A 16204-nucleotide genomic window follows, 5' to 3' on the forward strand; every position below is an offset into this window, starting at 1 on the left:
CCTGTCCAGCCTCTATGAAAAGCACAGGAGCAGCTGGGACTCCCTTATTGGCCATCTGGCAGCACCACTGAGCATGCCTGTAGTAAGGCTCAACCTGCTAGCCAAGATCCAAAAACTAACATCCTCCCGTTCTTGAGCCAAGGGATTGCTCTGTAAGAACAAGTGTATCATTTATTTTTATGTAATAGATTTATATACCACTTACCATATTTTTAAAATAAATATTGCAAAGCAAAGGTACAACTTCCTAGTGGGTGCATTTCTGCAATTTTTCAGGCTACACAGCGCTCTTCAGCCTAACAAAAACCTTGTTCTCTGGAACCAACAAAACCACTCTTATACCCCTTTTAAAATGTATTATTTATTTAAAGTATTTTTGTCCCATCCCACAGGCAGAAGGAGTGCCAGAGTGGCTTCCATGCAATTAGCAAAACAAGACGGTCTCTGCCCCATGGGCTTACAATCTGCCTCAAGGCTCTGGTTGGCATTACCAGTCCAGGAGCCCTCTGCATCAGCCTACCTGTGGGTAAACGTGAAGGGCATGAGGCCATCCCATAAAGCCCGTGGCATGCGAGTGCTGAGCATGGCTGGTGGTGGCTGGAGGCACAAGGACTCTGGAGGCAGGGGTCTGTGGCCTGGCCTGAGTGGCCACATGAGCCGAGTGGCTTTAGGTGCTCTGGCAGTAGGGAACGGTCTGCCAGAAGCAGATATCTCGGGGCTGACTGCAGCAAGGGGTGTGTGTGCCAGAGCCAGTGTTGTGAGCACTGCAACAGTAGCAGCCCCTTCCTGCAGTCTCTCCACTCTGCTGGGGCAATTTCACCCAACCGATTTGCCGACGGACTGTGGTCTCTCAAGGAACCTTGCAGTGGAACTGAAGTGTTTCAAACATTACTGCATTAGACAATTGTTTTAATCCATCTCTGCAAAACCAGTAACAAATGGTGGGGCACTAAAGGTGCTGAGGGCTGGCCCAGGGCCACAGCCTTGGGGCAAGGAACGGGGTGATACAAAACTGGTGCCGGGTGGCAGGGACCAAGGTGCTTCTCCCAGCAGCCAGCACGGTGGAGGGGGGGGGCTCCGAGGTCAGTGGGGCGGTGAATCCGCTCCGCGCTGCAGTCAGAATGCTAAAGGAGCTCTCCAAGGTTCGCGCTGTGGACAGCTCCTTTGGAGTCTGACTGAAACCCAGAGCGGATTCACTGCCCACTGACCTCAGAGCCACTAGCCTCCACTGTTCTCAACTCTTGGCCAATTGACAGACCGCTCCCCCTCCTCCATAAATGTCAGATCCCCTTTAAAAACCATCCAAGCTAGTGGCCGTGAGTTCCATAAGTTAATTCAAGCACTGTGTGAAGACTCTCTTTCCTTTGTCCGCCCTCAAACCATTGCCTATCCATTGCATTGGGTGGCCCCACGTTTTAGTATGGGAGAGGGAATTTATCTACCCACTCTCCCCACACCAGACGGAAAGCAGAGCTGAGCCATCACGCAATCCCCCCACCCCCCCGCCCACCACGGCACACAGGAAACACACACACACGCATACACATCCTAGACACGGCTCTCACAAAGTGGGTCTTCAGCCCGTCAGCAAACCCTGGCTTGGAGAGTGGTCGAAAAACAGCACAGTGGTCCTAAGCTGTCTGACTGGCCACAGGCCCCTGATCAATGTTTAAAAAACAAGCTCCCCCACAAAAAAAACTCATACAAAAGAGAAGAAGCCTCGTGGCCAGGTGTCAGACTTGGAGACGGAGAGCGGCGTGGGGAGGCGATCCAGCTTATCTGTCGTTCTGCTGCGGGGAGTTCGTCCCATCCTCCTCCTCCTCCTTCTCGTCCTTCATGCCCTTCAGTCTCTGCCGCGCAAAGTCCTCAAACACAATGTCGTCGTCACTAGCAAGAAAGGGGGGAAGCAGCGTAGATGAGCAAGGGGCTGCGCCGAGGTGCGGACTCGTGGCCGGCTCGTGGCTAGAGCAGGATTGGCTAGGAGCCCCAGGAACAGCCTTCCCTGGCGTCCCTCGTTGCAGGAAGGAGCATTCCTCCCTCTCCCCACCATTCTTGGAAGAACAGAGGAGCGCCTGACCTGGGGGTCTCCAGATGCAGTGGACTGCAAATCCCATCCTCCCCAGCCAGCATGGCCAAACTGCAACTCCCATCGTTCCCCCGGCCATGCTGGCTGAGAAGCCAGGCAGCAACTGATGTGTCTGTTGACACACCCGGCTGTGGGTCTGGAGGGCGCCGGGCTGGGAGCGCCTCTGCTCTGCCACGAGCTCTGGGGAGAGGCAGGAGTGACTCCTCCTGCCCCGAGGGGTGTCGCGCAAGAAGGGCCTGGCAGTGCCGACGCGTGAGGCCATGGTGGCGGCAGGACACTCCACAGCAGGCATCCTCTCGGTACCCAGGGAGGGCCGCACACTTTTCAGGAGGGCATGGTGCAGCGGAAGGGCGCGTCCTTGGCATGCAAAGGTGCGAGGTCCAGCCCTGGCAGCTCCAGGCAGGCAGGGCTGAGAAGACCCTCCTGAAACCCCGGGGGCCGCTGCCAGTCAGCGGAGCCAATGCCAGTGGAGGCCGGTGGCTCCGAGGGCAAGGGGGCAGGGCCCGCTCTGGGTCTCAGTCAGAACTCGAACGGAGCTCTGACTGGTTCTGACTGAAACCCAGAGCGGATTCTCCTCCTCCTCATTATTATTATTAATTAGATTTATTAGCCGCCTGTCTGGCCAGCTACCCAGCCACTCTAGGCGGCGTACAATACAAATAACAACACGAAATAAATTTACATAATCAACTGAACAAAACAACTCTGCTCTAAAAACCCCTAACCTGCCCCAAATGCCTGCCTGAACAGCCAGGTTTTCAAAGCCCAGTGGAAGCTCATCAAAGAGGGGGCATGGCAGAGGTCACTAGGATGGGAATTCCACAGAGTGGGGGCCACCACAGAGAAGGCCCTCTCCCTCGTCCTCACCAGCCTAGCTGTCCTGGCTGATGGAACAGACAGAAGGCCTTCCGAGGCTGATCTCATTGAATGGCATCCCTGGTGTTGGTGGAGGCGCTCCCTAAAATACACTGGGCCAGAACCACATAGGGTTTTAAAGGTCAATGTCAACATCTTGAATTGGGCCCGGAAAACAACTTTTAACCAGCGCAACACCTTCAGCACCGGAGTGATGTGATCTCACCGACGGCTGCCTTTAACCAGGCGGGCCGCCAAGTTCTGCACCAGCTGCAACTTCCGAACTGTCTTCAAGGATAACCCCACATAGAGCGCATTGCAGTAGTCTAGATGAGAGGAGACCAGGGCATGAACTACTGATGGCAGCAGATGGTTAGGGAGGGAGGGGCACAGCCGCCGTATCAGATGGAGTTGGTACAGCGCTGCCCGGCTCACGGCTGACACCTGAGCCTCCATGGACAGCTGGGAGTCCAAAATGACCCCCAGGCTGCGGACCTGGTCCTTCAGGGGCAGCTGCACCCCAATGAACACCAGGTCAACCTCCCCCAACTTCCCGTTGTCTCCCACCAAAAGTACTTTGGTTTTGTCGGGGTTCAGTTTCAGCTTGTTCCTCCCCATCCAGCCACTCACCACCTCCAGACACTTGGACAGGGTTTCTGCAGCCAACCTTGGCGAGGATTTAAATGAGAGGTAGAGTTGCGTGTCGTCCGCATACTGGTGACACTGCACCCCAGACCTCCTGAGGACAGCCCCCAGCGGCTTCACATAGATATTACATAACATCGGGGAGAGAACAGAACCCTGTGGCACCCTGCAAGCGAGCAGCCAGGGGTCTGAAGTCTCCTCCCCTAGAGCTACCTGCCGGAGAGGAAAGACCGGAACCACCGTAATATGGTGTCCCCTGTGCCCAACCCCTCCAGGCGGTCCAGGAGGAAGCCGTGGTCGACGGTATCCAAAGCCCCACTGACCAGAGAGCCACCGGCCTTCACGGGGCAATAATGAGCTACATCAACCAGGCAGCTTCCTATTACATACAACATCCAAGACAGAGAGGGAGAGGTGCAAGATTAAAGCGTGGGCTTTGATTTGAAAACTTTCTTCGCTCCTTATGAAACTGAAACATTGCTGGCAATTGGGTGGGCTGCCAAGGGGCAGATGAAATTAGCCTTGGGATCCAGCCGGCCCAAGAATCACCGGCTGGCTGCTCCTGCTCCAGAGCAATTCTCCCACACATGGGTCTCTCAAGCTTGCGTTCTGAATGGGCTGCCAACAAAAGATGTTTGGAAGTGGAGGTCGGGAAGGGTGCGAGAGGCGAGGGAGCCCAGGACAGAGCAAATGGTGTTGGTGGTTCTGGGCAGATGAACTGGAAGCAGTGGGTCCTGCGTGCTGGGAAAGGGGTTCTCTGCCAAACAACCCAGCTATCTGTGCTCCCAGAAAGCTGAAACCTGGGACCTGCATTAATTATTTTTTAAAAGTGGAGCTGCGAGGTCTAATTGGGAAATTAATTCGCTAAAGCTTAGTTGATTCATTGCTGTGGGGGGGGGGTCCACTTTAATTGGTAGGACTAAACACTAAGGATGCCTTGGCTTGATTTTTGGTTGCATGCTCATGCTGGGCCTGTGTCCACTCATATCTCTTGCCTCTGGTCGAACAGATATCACAGGTTTTAGTATTGTTTCTAAAACCTGCAAATCCTGTATAGCCAGGAGTGACAGTGGGACAAAAGAAAGGAGAGGGCTGTACTGTGGAAAGTGAAGTTCTCTCAGTCCATTTCAGCTCTCTCAAAAGCAGCAAGCACAGGCACAACTGTATCAGAATAGAGAAGCAACCGGGGATCCATCAGACATAGAGAATAAGGGCTCTTACTGTGTTTTTCCTGCTTTGCAGCGCATGCACGCAAGGCAATGGTTGTGATCATGCAAAGGAGGAGAGGCAAGAAGCATGCAGAGCACGTGTGAAAGAGCTAGGCACATGGTGTGTTACAACCACGGAGCTTTCGATGGAGAATGGTGCGGTGCTGTTGGTGATGGATGCGTTAGTCGGTTAGCGAGTTATGTGCAAAGGAACGGAATGGCTGCTGACTGAGCTACATGCAAACGATCTAGAATTCCCATGCAGACCCCCATTCCACCCCCACCCCTCACACACACCTCCTCCTCCCCTCTCAGTGAGTTTGGCTTACTTTGTGTCAAGCTCTATCAGATTTGTGTCGATGGGAGCTTCATTTTCTGGAACTGAACACACAGAATCAGGGCAAACGATTAGTGTCCTTGGGAAGGCAGCAGTCATCCATGATGACTAATAATTTAATAATTTGACTATGGAAGTTGCACAAAAATCCCCCAATTTGTGCAAATTCCCAAAATTGCACAAATGTCCCCCATAGACTAAAGTATGGGTGATTTGAAGGAAGTTGTGCATTTGGAGAAAGTTGGGCACTTTTAAGTACACATTTTGCAAATGAAAGTTCAGGAATTTGCAAACATTTTCTGAGAAAATATGCCCCCTTTCGCATTTTTGCGAATGGGGCATTTTTGAGTGACTTGCAGACTGAAACAAAATTCTCATATATCCAAACCTACCAGTCTTCTTGTTCAGAATCTTGTTGTATCATTGTTGTATCATTCATATGCACAGTGACCTTTCAGGGACTCCCTCCATGCCAAGACTGAAAAAGGCAACCCTGTAACTTATGGTGTAAATGCCGATTCACACTGCCGTTTCTTACATGGGGTCTCTTTGCTGAATCTATGGACCAACGTGGCTTTTTTTTTCTTTTGAGTAACGAGCTGGCTGTGTGAATGCTCCCAGTTACCTTGAGTGCAACTCACCACCTCCTGGCTTAACCCACGCAGGTTTCCTGAGATATTGTGACACACTACCAGCTGAAAAAGTGTTGCTGGAGCATTCATAACATGGTTCACTCTGCCAAAGTCTCTTCCACAAGAAGCCTCATCCAATGGGGCTCCATTAACATTTGGGTCGCCAACCCCATCTCCTAAGCTGGGTTCCTCCCAAAAAGCCTCCCTTCGACACCTCCCACCAAGCACAGCCCCTTGCGGAGGGGATGACCCAACTCACCGTCCCGGTGCTGGAGCTCCTCCTTTGGCTTCGGGTGCATGAGGGTGAACGGCAACTCCACGGCCACGTCACTGGAAACACAGACACAGAATGAGCCTCCAGTGAGAAGCACCATCCATGGTCACAGTTAACTTGCTCATCAGTGGTGCAGTGGTAAGTTTGGAAGTGCTGGTGCTCAGCATCACAGCCCCCGATGCCACACCCCCAAGGAGAGCCCAAAATGGCAGGCAGCTGTGATGGATTCATATCAACAAAGCAGTTCTAGGAGTTTTCATCCCCATCAGGGGCAGAACGTTTGGGTCTTAATTGCCTAGTCCAGACCAGCCCCAGATACTTCAAAGCACAACAGGGACGGCTCACAACAACCTATTGCTGCTGGGCAAATCCATGTTAGCCCCCAGCTACTTCAAGGATTGCAGCAAAGCTCGGAGGGAGCAGGGGGTGGCAGATGGTGCGATCGTCCCTGCTAAGCAGAAAGCCCCAGCGCTTCGACCCCGTCAGCCCCACGCCATGACACCCCCGCTGCTCGTGCAGATGGCTGCAGCTGCTCTTCTCTTCCTGCCTGTAGCATCACTCCCCTCCCCGATGCAGAGCAAGCTGCCAAGTTCCTCCACCGCAAGAGGCTTTCAAAAGGCCGTCCGGTTGCTGGTTATCAGCCTGGACTGCTAAATGGACGCTCCGGGTTTGTTGGCAGCGCATCTCTGACTGCCAGTCACTGAGCAACGAACAAGGGATGGCCGTGCTCTTCGCGCTTTCCTTGCGGGCTTCCAGGAGGCGTCGGGCTGCACAGCTCCAGAAACAGGATGCTGAGTTAGGTGGGCCCGTGGCCTGCTCTGGCAGGGCTTCCCTTACCCTAGGCAGGCCCATATGCACCTTCTCCCCTTACGCTGGCTCCCCACCATGCCTCCCACCAACTGCGAGCATCCAGTCCTCACTTTATATCATCACCACCACCACCACCACAGTTAAAACGCAACAATAAAAATAAGCAGCACCCACCCCAATCAAAAACCCTGCAGCAGCAGACCAGCTTACATGCCAAAGGCCTGCCTGAATAAACATGCCTAAAATTCTCTGCTCGATCCATATGTTGCCCCACTCATATTTTTTCTCTTTCCCCCACTCCCATCTCTGTGTCATCTGGAAGCTCTCTGAGCTGGGAACAGCCTCCTCCCTCATTCTGTCCTCTCGGGATGGCCATGTGTATTGAAGGGTTTGGAATATATTACTCTGCATTTCCAGGGCACTGTGGGTTTGGGTTGCTTTGAAGTATGCTACTCCGATACACGGAGGTTCTATTTAACTGTCATAGCTAACAGTTGATGATAGACTTCTCCTCCTCCGTGGGTTTGTCTATCCCTTAAAAAAAGAGAAAAGACACCATGCAAGCGAGGGTCCATCACCGCATCGTGTGATAATCCGTTCCTTTTGTTCACTACACCGTGCATGAACAGCACTTCTTTTTGCTTGCCAGAAAGCTGCTGCAAATCAATTTTGGCTGGGAATGCTGGGAATTGCAGTCCAAAACACCTGCAGGGCACTAGGTTGGGTTAGACCGCCCTACTGATTGGGGGGGGGGGGACATAGCAAGATCCATTCTCCAGCGATGGCAGCCCCTGCACTAACAGCAGCCTCCCTTTTGTCAGCGCGCTGAAAGGGGCGAAGCGTGAGACGAGAGCCTTCCTGGGCCTGGGCCTCGTGTGCACTGGTGGGAGGGGGCATCCAGCCTTTCCCCATGTGGGCATCAAAGGGCCTTGAGCTGGCCTTAGCTAAATGGAAACCTTCTACTAGGACATACAATTTCTGAAAAATGTAAGAAGAGATCAGACAGAAGATTCATCCAATCCATGATCCGGTTTTCAGCATAAAGCCAGGAGGCTGGCTCCAGGAAGCAGACAAGCAGAGAAGGAAGACAACATACCAAGGAACAGGAATTGAGAGGCAGACCACCTCTGAACATGGCAGTACCATTTAGCTACCAGGGCAAAATGCCACTGATAGAGCTCTCCTCTGTGAATTTGTCTAATCCTCTTTTACCCTGCTGGCTCAGACCGAAGGTCCATCTAACCCAGCATTGCATTTCCAACAGTGGACAGTCAGATGCTTCTAGGAAGCCCACAAGACGCTTTGGTGTTGAGTTAGACGGGTGCAGTATGAGCTGATGTGTGAGGATGGCATCTGCTGAACTTGTGAAGGTATGTTTAGCAAGCCAGTTTGAGGTCTCAGAGTACATTATTAAAACGTCTGGAAATGACTGAGATGTTAAACAAGAAAAACAGAAAAGAAAGTGATGGCAACTGGAAGATGAGGAACAGGGTGGGGTCTGCAGCATCAGGAGTGAGCATGCAAGGGCGGGGGGATTGTGCCACGTTCGGCCACAGCAGGCAGAGTCGGAAGGTGTTACCTGGATGCAAGGTCTCCCAGCAGGCTGGTGTCATCAAAGGAGATGAGAGAATTAGTTAAAGGCTGCCAGAACCGTATTGTGCAGTCAATGGGTCTGAGAGCTTGAGTGTGTGTGTGTGTGTGTGGGGGGGTGTTCAAGTCTGACAACCCCCAGAGCAGGTCTTACCCCACGTGTGACCCACCAAGCCAAACACAGCCCAACCACACTCCTGCAGGTGCGCTAGGGCCAGAAAGAACTCTTGGGGCTACTGCAAAGACTGCAGGCCAGAACATGAGGCTGTCAGCTGTGACTGGCTTGGGGGCTAACCGGGTGAGCAGGAGCAGAAGCACCGTGCAGAGCCTCTGGGCCAGACCACTGGTCCACGCGAGACCAAAGCGTGTCTCCTTGGCGGTGCGTCCCACCCAGCTCAGGGGCACAGGTGCGCAGGGCTGTCCGAGCCCAGGAGCGCCAGAGGAAACAGCAGCCTGAACCAGGATCAGGAGGTTCCAGAACACTCCGCAGACAGCATCCACATCACCCCTTGGCCTGGAATGACGGGGTGGCGCTTGGCAGGGCGGAGAGTGGCAGGCCGGCCAGCCAATGGCGCAGAATGGGACTCACCCTCCCCGAGAGACCACCAGCTTCACCTTCACTTTGTAAGAGACGATGATGCCCAGAACCTCTTTATTGGCTCCATCTCGCAACCTGGAAATCCAGAGGAGAGAGATGAACTTACAAAGAGGCATAAAGGCGAAGAATGGTAACTGCTGTTGCTGACATTTGTTCATTGCTACCTTTGTCTCTCCTTCCCTCTGTTGTCTTCCCCATTGCCGATTTTAGACTGTATGCTTCTGGGGGGCAGAGACCTGTCTATTTTGTTGCTTATGAAACTGTGTAAGCCACCATATACACTGATGCTGCTATATTGATAAAATAGTAATGAATAGTAATAAACGAACATTGGAATATCAGCTAAGCATTGGGGGAAGGGGAAACAGATAATCCTGCCAATACCCGCCCTGCCCCCCAGCGCACTACCTCTTTGCCAACAGTTTGGCAAAAGAAAAAGGAAGCCTAGCAACACTGGCATTCCAACCCCATTCAAGGATACACTTTTGTTTCTGTTTGCACATATTTATTTATGCATTATTAATGCTTTTATAGCTCTCCTTTTTTTTCTTTGCCAAAAAGCCGCCAAGGTGCTGCACAACACAACTCAAATAAAACAGTAAAACTACAAAGACAAAAAATGATTCATAAAACCACTGAAATAGTAATACAATAGCACACTAAAAATAGTTTTAAATGCTAGTGTAAAGAACTGTGACTTTCCTTTCTGAAAGCTAAGAGGTTTAGGGGCCAATTGTGGTTCTGGAGGGAAGTAATTCCACAATTTGGCGGCAGCACCAGAAAAAGCCCTTTCCCAAGGGCCCAACAAAGGCCCTCTGTGGGCAATGGTGTTCTCTAAAGGGCCTCTCCTGCAGATCTTAATAACTCGGCAAGTTCATAATCAGGCAGGCCGTCTCTTAGACAGCCAGGCCCTACGCTGCTTAGAGCTGTAAAGGTTAAAATCAACACTTTGAATTGAGCCCAGAAAGCAATGAGCAACCAGCACAGGTCTTCCAATGTCGGTGCGATGTGGCCTGGATACCATGCACCACTCAGAACCTAGCTGCCTCATTTTGCGCTGGCTGAAGCATCCGAGCACTCATCAAGGGCAGCCTATGTGCAGCACATTGCAGAAGTCTCAGCATTAGGTGACCAAGACACGGAGAACTGTCGCCACATCAGACCGACTCCAGAAAGGTCGCAGCTGTAAATTATTGTAGAATATTTCGCAGATGATTGATCAACTAATCATCCTTTAATTGGGTGACAGCCCTGATTATAACAGGAGGCGACTTCCACATGTTGAAGCAGAAGTCATGTACAGAACGGAAGCTGTATTGGTAGCTATTAGTCGAACCATAACATTTAAGCTAAGAAGACACCGCAAAAAGCTGGGCCACAGCGCAGGATGAAGCTGTGAGTCTGAGGGGACTGCACAAGATGCACGTTTGTTCTTCCATGCGCTCTACATCTGGAACATCTTGTGCCAGGAAAACAGCTTGATCCCTGCCCCCCCCCCCGGCCTTCTGTTAGGCCAGAATGGGCAAGTCTTCCAGATGTTTTGGCCTACAACTCCCATGATCTCTCACCACTGGCTATGCTGGCTAGGACTGATGGGCATTATAGTCCAAAACATCCAGAAGGCCACAAGTTGCCCACCCCTATGTTAGGAAGTGAAAATACTGCCTTTGTCAACAGGACTTTAGTTCCCCTTCTCAGTTTTGGCCTCTAATGGATGTCGGTGTAGCTGCCGGACAGCTTTGCACTGTTTGTCTGTCTTAATGGCTTTCATCTTGTTTTATGGTGATTGATATTTTTATGGGCGATGGCCGCCCTGGAGGTCCCGTTACTGGGACAGAAGGGCGAGCTGCAAATTTTTATATAAATAGCACTCCCATTCTTCCCTGTCGCTCCATGAAAACAAGCATGCTGAAATCCATGAGGAACCACCCAGCTTGCTCAACAGGCCCTTCTTTGGCAGCGGGCTCTGTGTGTATGTGTGTGTGTGATCCCACTGCTGTCACAACTGCTGACAGGAAAAAAACTCTCACAATGTGCTGGAAGCCAGATTGGTGTCTTCATGTTTAAGCTTCCCGTCTAAGGCGAGGCCGCGCTTCTCCCGGTTGTTGGCGAGGAACGGGGTCAGAGTGTACACTTTGCAGAACGTAGAACTCGGAGCCACCACATCACTGCAGATAATGGCACACTTCAGTGAAAGCTGGCAGAGTACACCGTGCCCAAATGCAAAACACCACTTTGCTGCATCAGTTCGTCACAGCAGGGAAAAGGGGATCAAGTAAAATGGCCACTCTCCAAACTTTGGTCATCTGAAGGCTTGTTTGCACCCTTTTAACAGCTTGCAAACTCAGGCTTCCGATCCTGAGGTGAACAAACCTGGTCGGCACAAGCAAGGAAATATATCGTGTTTCAGCTACACACACCTTTGGCCTCCTGAATTACACATATCTGAAGCTGCTTCATAGCCAAGACCAAGCAAAGAACTTTGTAAAGAAATTTCGGCTCCGATTTGGGGGGAGAGGGTTGGGATGAGGGATGGAGGAGAAATCTGATCAGTTTGCTACTTAATCTGCACTTCCTGAACCAATATGTGAACCAATCCGCACTTATCCTTCATTAGTCACAATTCTCTGAATTTTGGGATGCAGTTCTCCAATCGAAAAATGTGTACAAAAATCCACTATAAAACTGATTCCCCCTCGCCCAACTTTGCCACCTGAAAATGGGGCGGCAGGGTTGGGGAGGGGCCACTTTGACTCCGCGCCACTTGCCCCGAGTCAGAACATGGCTCCATCTAGCTCGGCACTTTCTGTTCTGACCTGCAGTAGCTCCCGGGTGTCTCTTCCAGGTGTCCTACTCTGAAACCTGGGCGAGACGTCTGGGACTGAACCTCAGAGAACTGCTGCTCTCAGAGCCTGGGCTCCGCCACGAAAGGTGCAATGCTGTGCATGTCCAGACAGGGGAAAGTCCTACAGCAACCAGCATTCCCCAGCCTGCATGGCTGGCTGGGGAATGCTGCAAGTTGTAGGACCTTTTTCTATCTAAACATGCATAGGATTGCGCCTTATCAGTGAGCATCTCCAGGAAATGCAAACTCTCAGCTTGGCTCTCTCAAGGGAACCCATCTTGGTCGCTAAGCTAAAGGGCCATTTTATGCCCCTGTACAGCAAGGGTGTTGAACCTCAGGCCTGGGGGCTAAATCCATCCCTCCAGGGTTCCCCACATGGCCATGCCCCCTTTCACTGGCCCCACCCCCTCTCCCCCAACCACCCAGCGTTTGGTGGTTTCCCAGCTATTGTGCAGGTTTTTTCCCATCCTAAAAGGTCGAAATGCCTCTCCTGGGGCTCAGTCACAAGCTACAATATGCTTGTACTTTTGCCCCGCCCCTTTTGCCTTTGGCTCTGCCCACCCCTGGAATGTGGCCCCAGGAGCTTCTCTGACGCGGCGTTTGGCCCTCAGGCTGAAAGAGCTTCAACACCCCTGCTATGTAGAGATCACCACATATAGCTATAAAAGCTGTCAGAAGAGGTCGCATCGATGGGTTCGGACGGGGAAAGGATTGTCCCACCCAGGCAACGCCCAACTTTTTGTCTCTGTTCATAACACAGTCTAAGCAAAGGCATTTTCACTTGCTGACATCCAATCCCCTTGTAACCCTTTCCTCTTCCCTGACTCGGTTTCTCTCCGCTGTCAGACATTTGATTACAGATGGGGAATATGTGGCCGTCCAGCTGTTGTTGGACTACAATTCCCATCATCCCTCACCACTGGCTATGCTGGCTAGGGCTGGCGGGAGTTGCAGCATCTGGAGGGCCACACACTCCCTGCCCCTGCTCTAGATTGTAAGCTCCTAGAGGGCAGGGACCTGTCTGTTTTGCTTGTGCTGGAAAGGCCTTGGAAACTGATGGTGCTGTATATCTAGTACTCACTCTGCTTCCTCCACTGCAACAGGGCATTTGTACTGGGCTGTGTTAAACAGGCAAATGTCTGCATACTGGCGTACTGGAAACAAAAAGAGTCGGCGAGAGAAAGAGAGAAAACAGAGAAGGCGTTAATAGCACATGACGGCTGCAGCCAGTGCCAGCTGACTGGCTGAACCTGCTCCATGGGCCCCCTCCCTCGGTGAGTCTCCCTTCTCACCACCGCTGCCACCAGCCATGCTTTCTCCCCCTCTTCCCCATCGTTCCTCAACTACTGGCTTGCTGGACAGGCAAAGAGCCCGGGAGCAAGTGGGCCGCGGCATCTCCTGCTCCCCCTCCTCACCACCTCTGCTGCCTGGGCCAGACGGAGGAGCAGGTGAGCAATATTGTACTGCATTTTCATGCGTTTTATTTAAAATTGTTTGGTAAGGCGCCTTGAGGGCCATTTCTTGGTAGAAAGGTGGGATATAAATGAAATAAATAAATGAGCAAGCAGGTTGCAATGGCGACGAGGAGAAACCACTCCAGGGGACTCTTGTCAGTGGGCCCCTGCTGGGGTGTGGGCCCTCAGCAGGGGCCCAACCATGCCTACCCTAGGCGCCAGCCATGGGTATCACAGTAGCCTGGGATGCAGGCATTCTGGGAAGGAGGGCTTTCAAGAGTGCCAGATCCCACGGTGAAGCTGCTATCAAAGCATCCAAATATTTCTAGATCGTATATCCCCTCCTTCAGTGACATTCAACTGGCATTCCCAGGATGGTTTACAAAAAGGTAACCATACCAATATTACAAAAGAAATAAAACAGCACAACACAGGATAATAAAAAGACAATCCAACAAACAAACCCTCAATCAATACAAACTCAAAGGCGCTTGAGAGAATTCAAAGTTTTACAATGGTGGCTTTGTAGACAGTACCAAATCCTGCACTTGCAGGACAGAAACGGAGCTATCATGGCAGGAGGCTTTGTGGAAGGTGTCCAGCTTTTATCACGCCTCCCCCTAGCCCAGCCCCACACACTTCCCCCGCCTCCCATTCTGGGATGGAGAAGCATGGTGCAAGGCCTAATCTGAAGCCAGGCCCAATGGCCAGGCCCAGAACCAAATTTTAATTCCAGGGGCGCATCCCACAAACATGTGAATCAATGGCACAGGACAGAGTGCTTTTTTGGATGCCCCTCCATTCCCTGCCGGGGGGCGGGGGGCATGTGCCTAGGATTGGAAGAGCGACAGGATTCTATATTGACGATTGATTGATATCTAAAATTTATAAACCACCCTTCATCCACAAGGGATCCCACGGCGAAATTAAAAACAAACAGACAAATCCAATATAAAAACCATACAGTTACACATTAAAAGGCAAATTAAAACTGCAACTCTTCAACCAGCAAGCCAAACAAAAACACAACCACCAATTCAGTTTTAAAAAATAAATTACTTTTTAAATTGTAAAACTGTAAAATGTTAACATGCCTGGGCAAAAGAAACATTTTAATTTGGCACAAAAAAAGGAAAGAAGGTCAGCACCAATCGTATCTCCTTTGGGAGGGCATCCCGAAGTCAGGGCACCACCACAGAGAAGGCCCTCTCCGTTGCCAGTGCACAGTGTCTGTCTCCCACTGACGGTGTTCAGGGAAGGGCCTCCTCGGAAGACCTTAGTGCACAGGTGGGGTGCCAGGTACCTCCGAGGGCGTGGCATCCAAGCCAGCTTGCTCCCCCAGGACGTTTCTTTTAACCACCACCTGGGGAGGCGATGAGAGAGGCGTGCGCATTGTCACCTGAGATTTTGATCTTCTTCACTGTCTTGTTGGTGTTGTTTGTCACGTGGACGTTGACGTTGATTGGTTCTCCGTGGTAGTAGATCTAGAGTGAGCAAACCAGTGGCAAATCTGGTGATCCTGGAAGAGGAATCTCCAGGGAAGGAGCCCAGAGTTCTTGCTTGTGGGGCCAGCCTCCCATGCAAAGCCCCCTTCTCAAGGCTTGGACCCGACATGCAACCCACAGCACCCTTAGCGACGGAAACCTGCTGCGGCCCCAGGACAGAATTCCCGGCTCCTCGGAGCCTTGGCCTTGCAGCTTCCGCTGCCCAAGCTTCGTAACACCCCTGAGCCGAATCCACAGGCCAGTACTCCTGCCCAAACTCCGCTGGGGCAGCCAGACCCCTACTCCGGAACACGGTCAGGACTCGGCCTACACTGCAGCGGGCAGCATTCCACAATTGGCTGCCGCCAAGCCCGCCCACCCTGGGCAGGGAGGGCGACAGCAGCAGACACCAGAGTTCCCCGTTCATGCCCCACAGCTCAGGGGGCTCTAGAACGGTCCCGCAAAATACCTCTTTGTCCAGGGAAGCCTCCAAGTGGAGGGGCTTGTCGGACATGAGGAACTGCCTGGTGGTCTCGGCCATGGGCTGCGGTCCTGGGCGCTCCGGCGCGTACTGCACTTTACGGATCACCAAGCGCACCGAGTTCCTATGGAAGCACGAGGGAGCCGATGTCTACAGGGTGGGCAGCCTTCCGCAACCTGGCGCCCTCCAGGGGCGCATGGTTGACAACCCCCATCATTCCCAGCCAGCACTTCCTGCCTGGGAATGACGGGAGCTGTAGTCCAACACGTGTGGAGGGTGCCAGGTTGCAGAAGGCTGGATCAGGGTACGTCCACGTGGGAGACCTGAAAGAGTTTTGGGGTGGCTTAAATGCCGCAACTCTCCCCCCAAGGGACCCTGGGACCGAAGGCGACATGAATTCTTTGCTAGAGAACAAGAAGGCCTGGAGCAGAAGAAGAGCCCAGCTGCTGGATGAGGCCCAGGGCCTTTACTGCAGCGGCCCCAGACCTCTGAAATGGGTTGCCATCAGGGGCCGGCAGGCCCTGTCACTTCAGGCTTTTAGGGAGGCCCTGAAGACTGGCTCGTTTGCTCTGGCCTTCTCCTGATTATGTTTTATCGGACTGTTCTGGGTGGGTGGTAGCCGTAATCGTGTGTTTTGTATTATGCTGGTACTTCTTGTTTTTTATGAATGTCTGCCCTTTTACTGCCAAATCAGTTTTTATTATTTGAATGTTACTGTTGTATGCTGCCTTGGGAGGACTCCTGCCCTGACAAGCAGCCTCGACGTATTTTAAATACATACATACATACATACATAAATCCAGTATCCTGTTTCCAAAAGTGGTCAGCCAGTGCTTCTGGGAAGCCAGCAAGCTGGGTCCGGAGACAACAGCCCCCCCCACTGGCTCCCAGCGCCTGGTGTTCAG

General features: G+C 52.1%; 1 protein-coding gene across 3 annotated transcripts in view; it reads right to left on the reverse strand.

Moving 5' to 3' along the window:
- Positions 1 to 284: 284 nt before the first annotated feature.
- ARRB1 (arrestin beta 1) overlaps positions 285 to 16204 on the reverse strand; it is a 142715-nt gene continuing 126795 nt past the window's right edge. For 2 of the 3 annotated variants that reach the window (XM_084842333.1, XM_084842332.1), the window contains exons 8-15: positions 15288 to 15423; positions 14734 to 14818; positions 12962 to 13034; positions 11066 to 11203; positions 9027 to 9110; positions 6023 to 6093; positions 5124 to 5175; positions 285 to 1887 (exon numbers count right to left, since the gene is read on the reverse strand). In XM_084842333.1, coding sequence (XP_084698459.1) covers positions 1776 to 1887; positions 5124 to 5175; positions 6023 to 6093; positions 9027 to 9110; positions 11066 to 11203; positions 12962 to 13034; positions 14734 to 14818; positions 15288 to 15423 — 751 coding nt within the window. In that variant the 3' untranslated portion in view covers positions 285 to 1775. Of the gene's footprint in view, positions 1888 to 5123; positions 5176 to 6022; positions 6094 to 8426; positions 8451 to 9026; positions 9111 to 11065; positions 11204 to 12961; positions 13035 to 14733; positions 14819 to 15287; positions 15424 to 16204 lie in introns of all 3 variants that reach the window. The other variant, XM_084842330.1, reaches the window with a different exon arrangement.

This window comes from Heloderma suspectum, chromosome 3 (genome assembly GCF_057233095.1).
Source record: "Heloderma suspectum isolate Gila_16-S chromosome 3, 16-S_ref, whole genome shotgun sequence".
In the NCBI taxonomy this organism is placed as follows: domain Eukaryota; kingdom Metazoa; phylum Chordata; class Lepidosauria; order Squamata; family Helodermatidae; genus Heloderma; species Heloderma suspectum.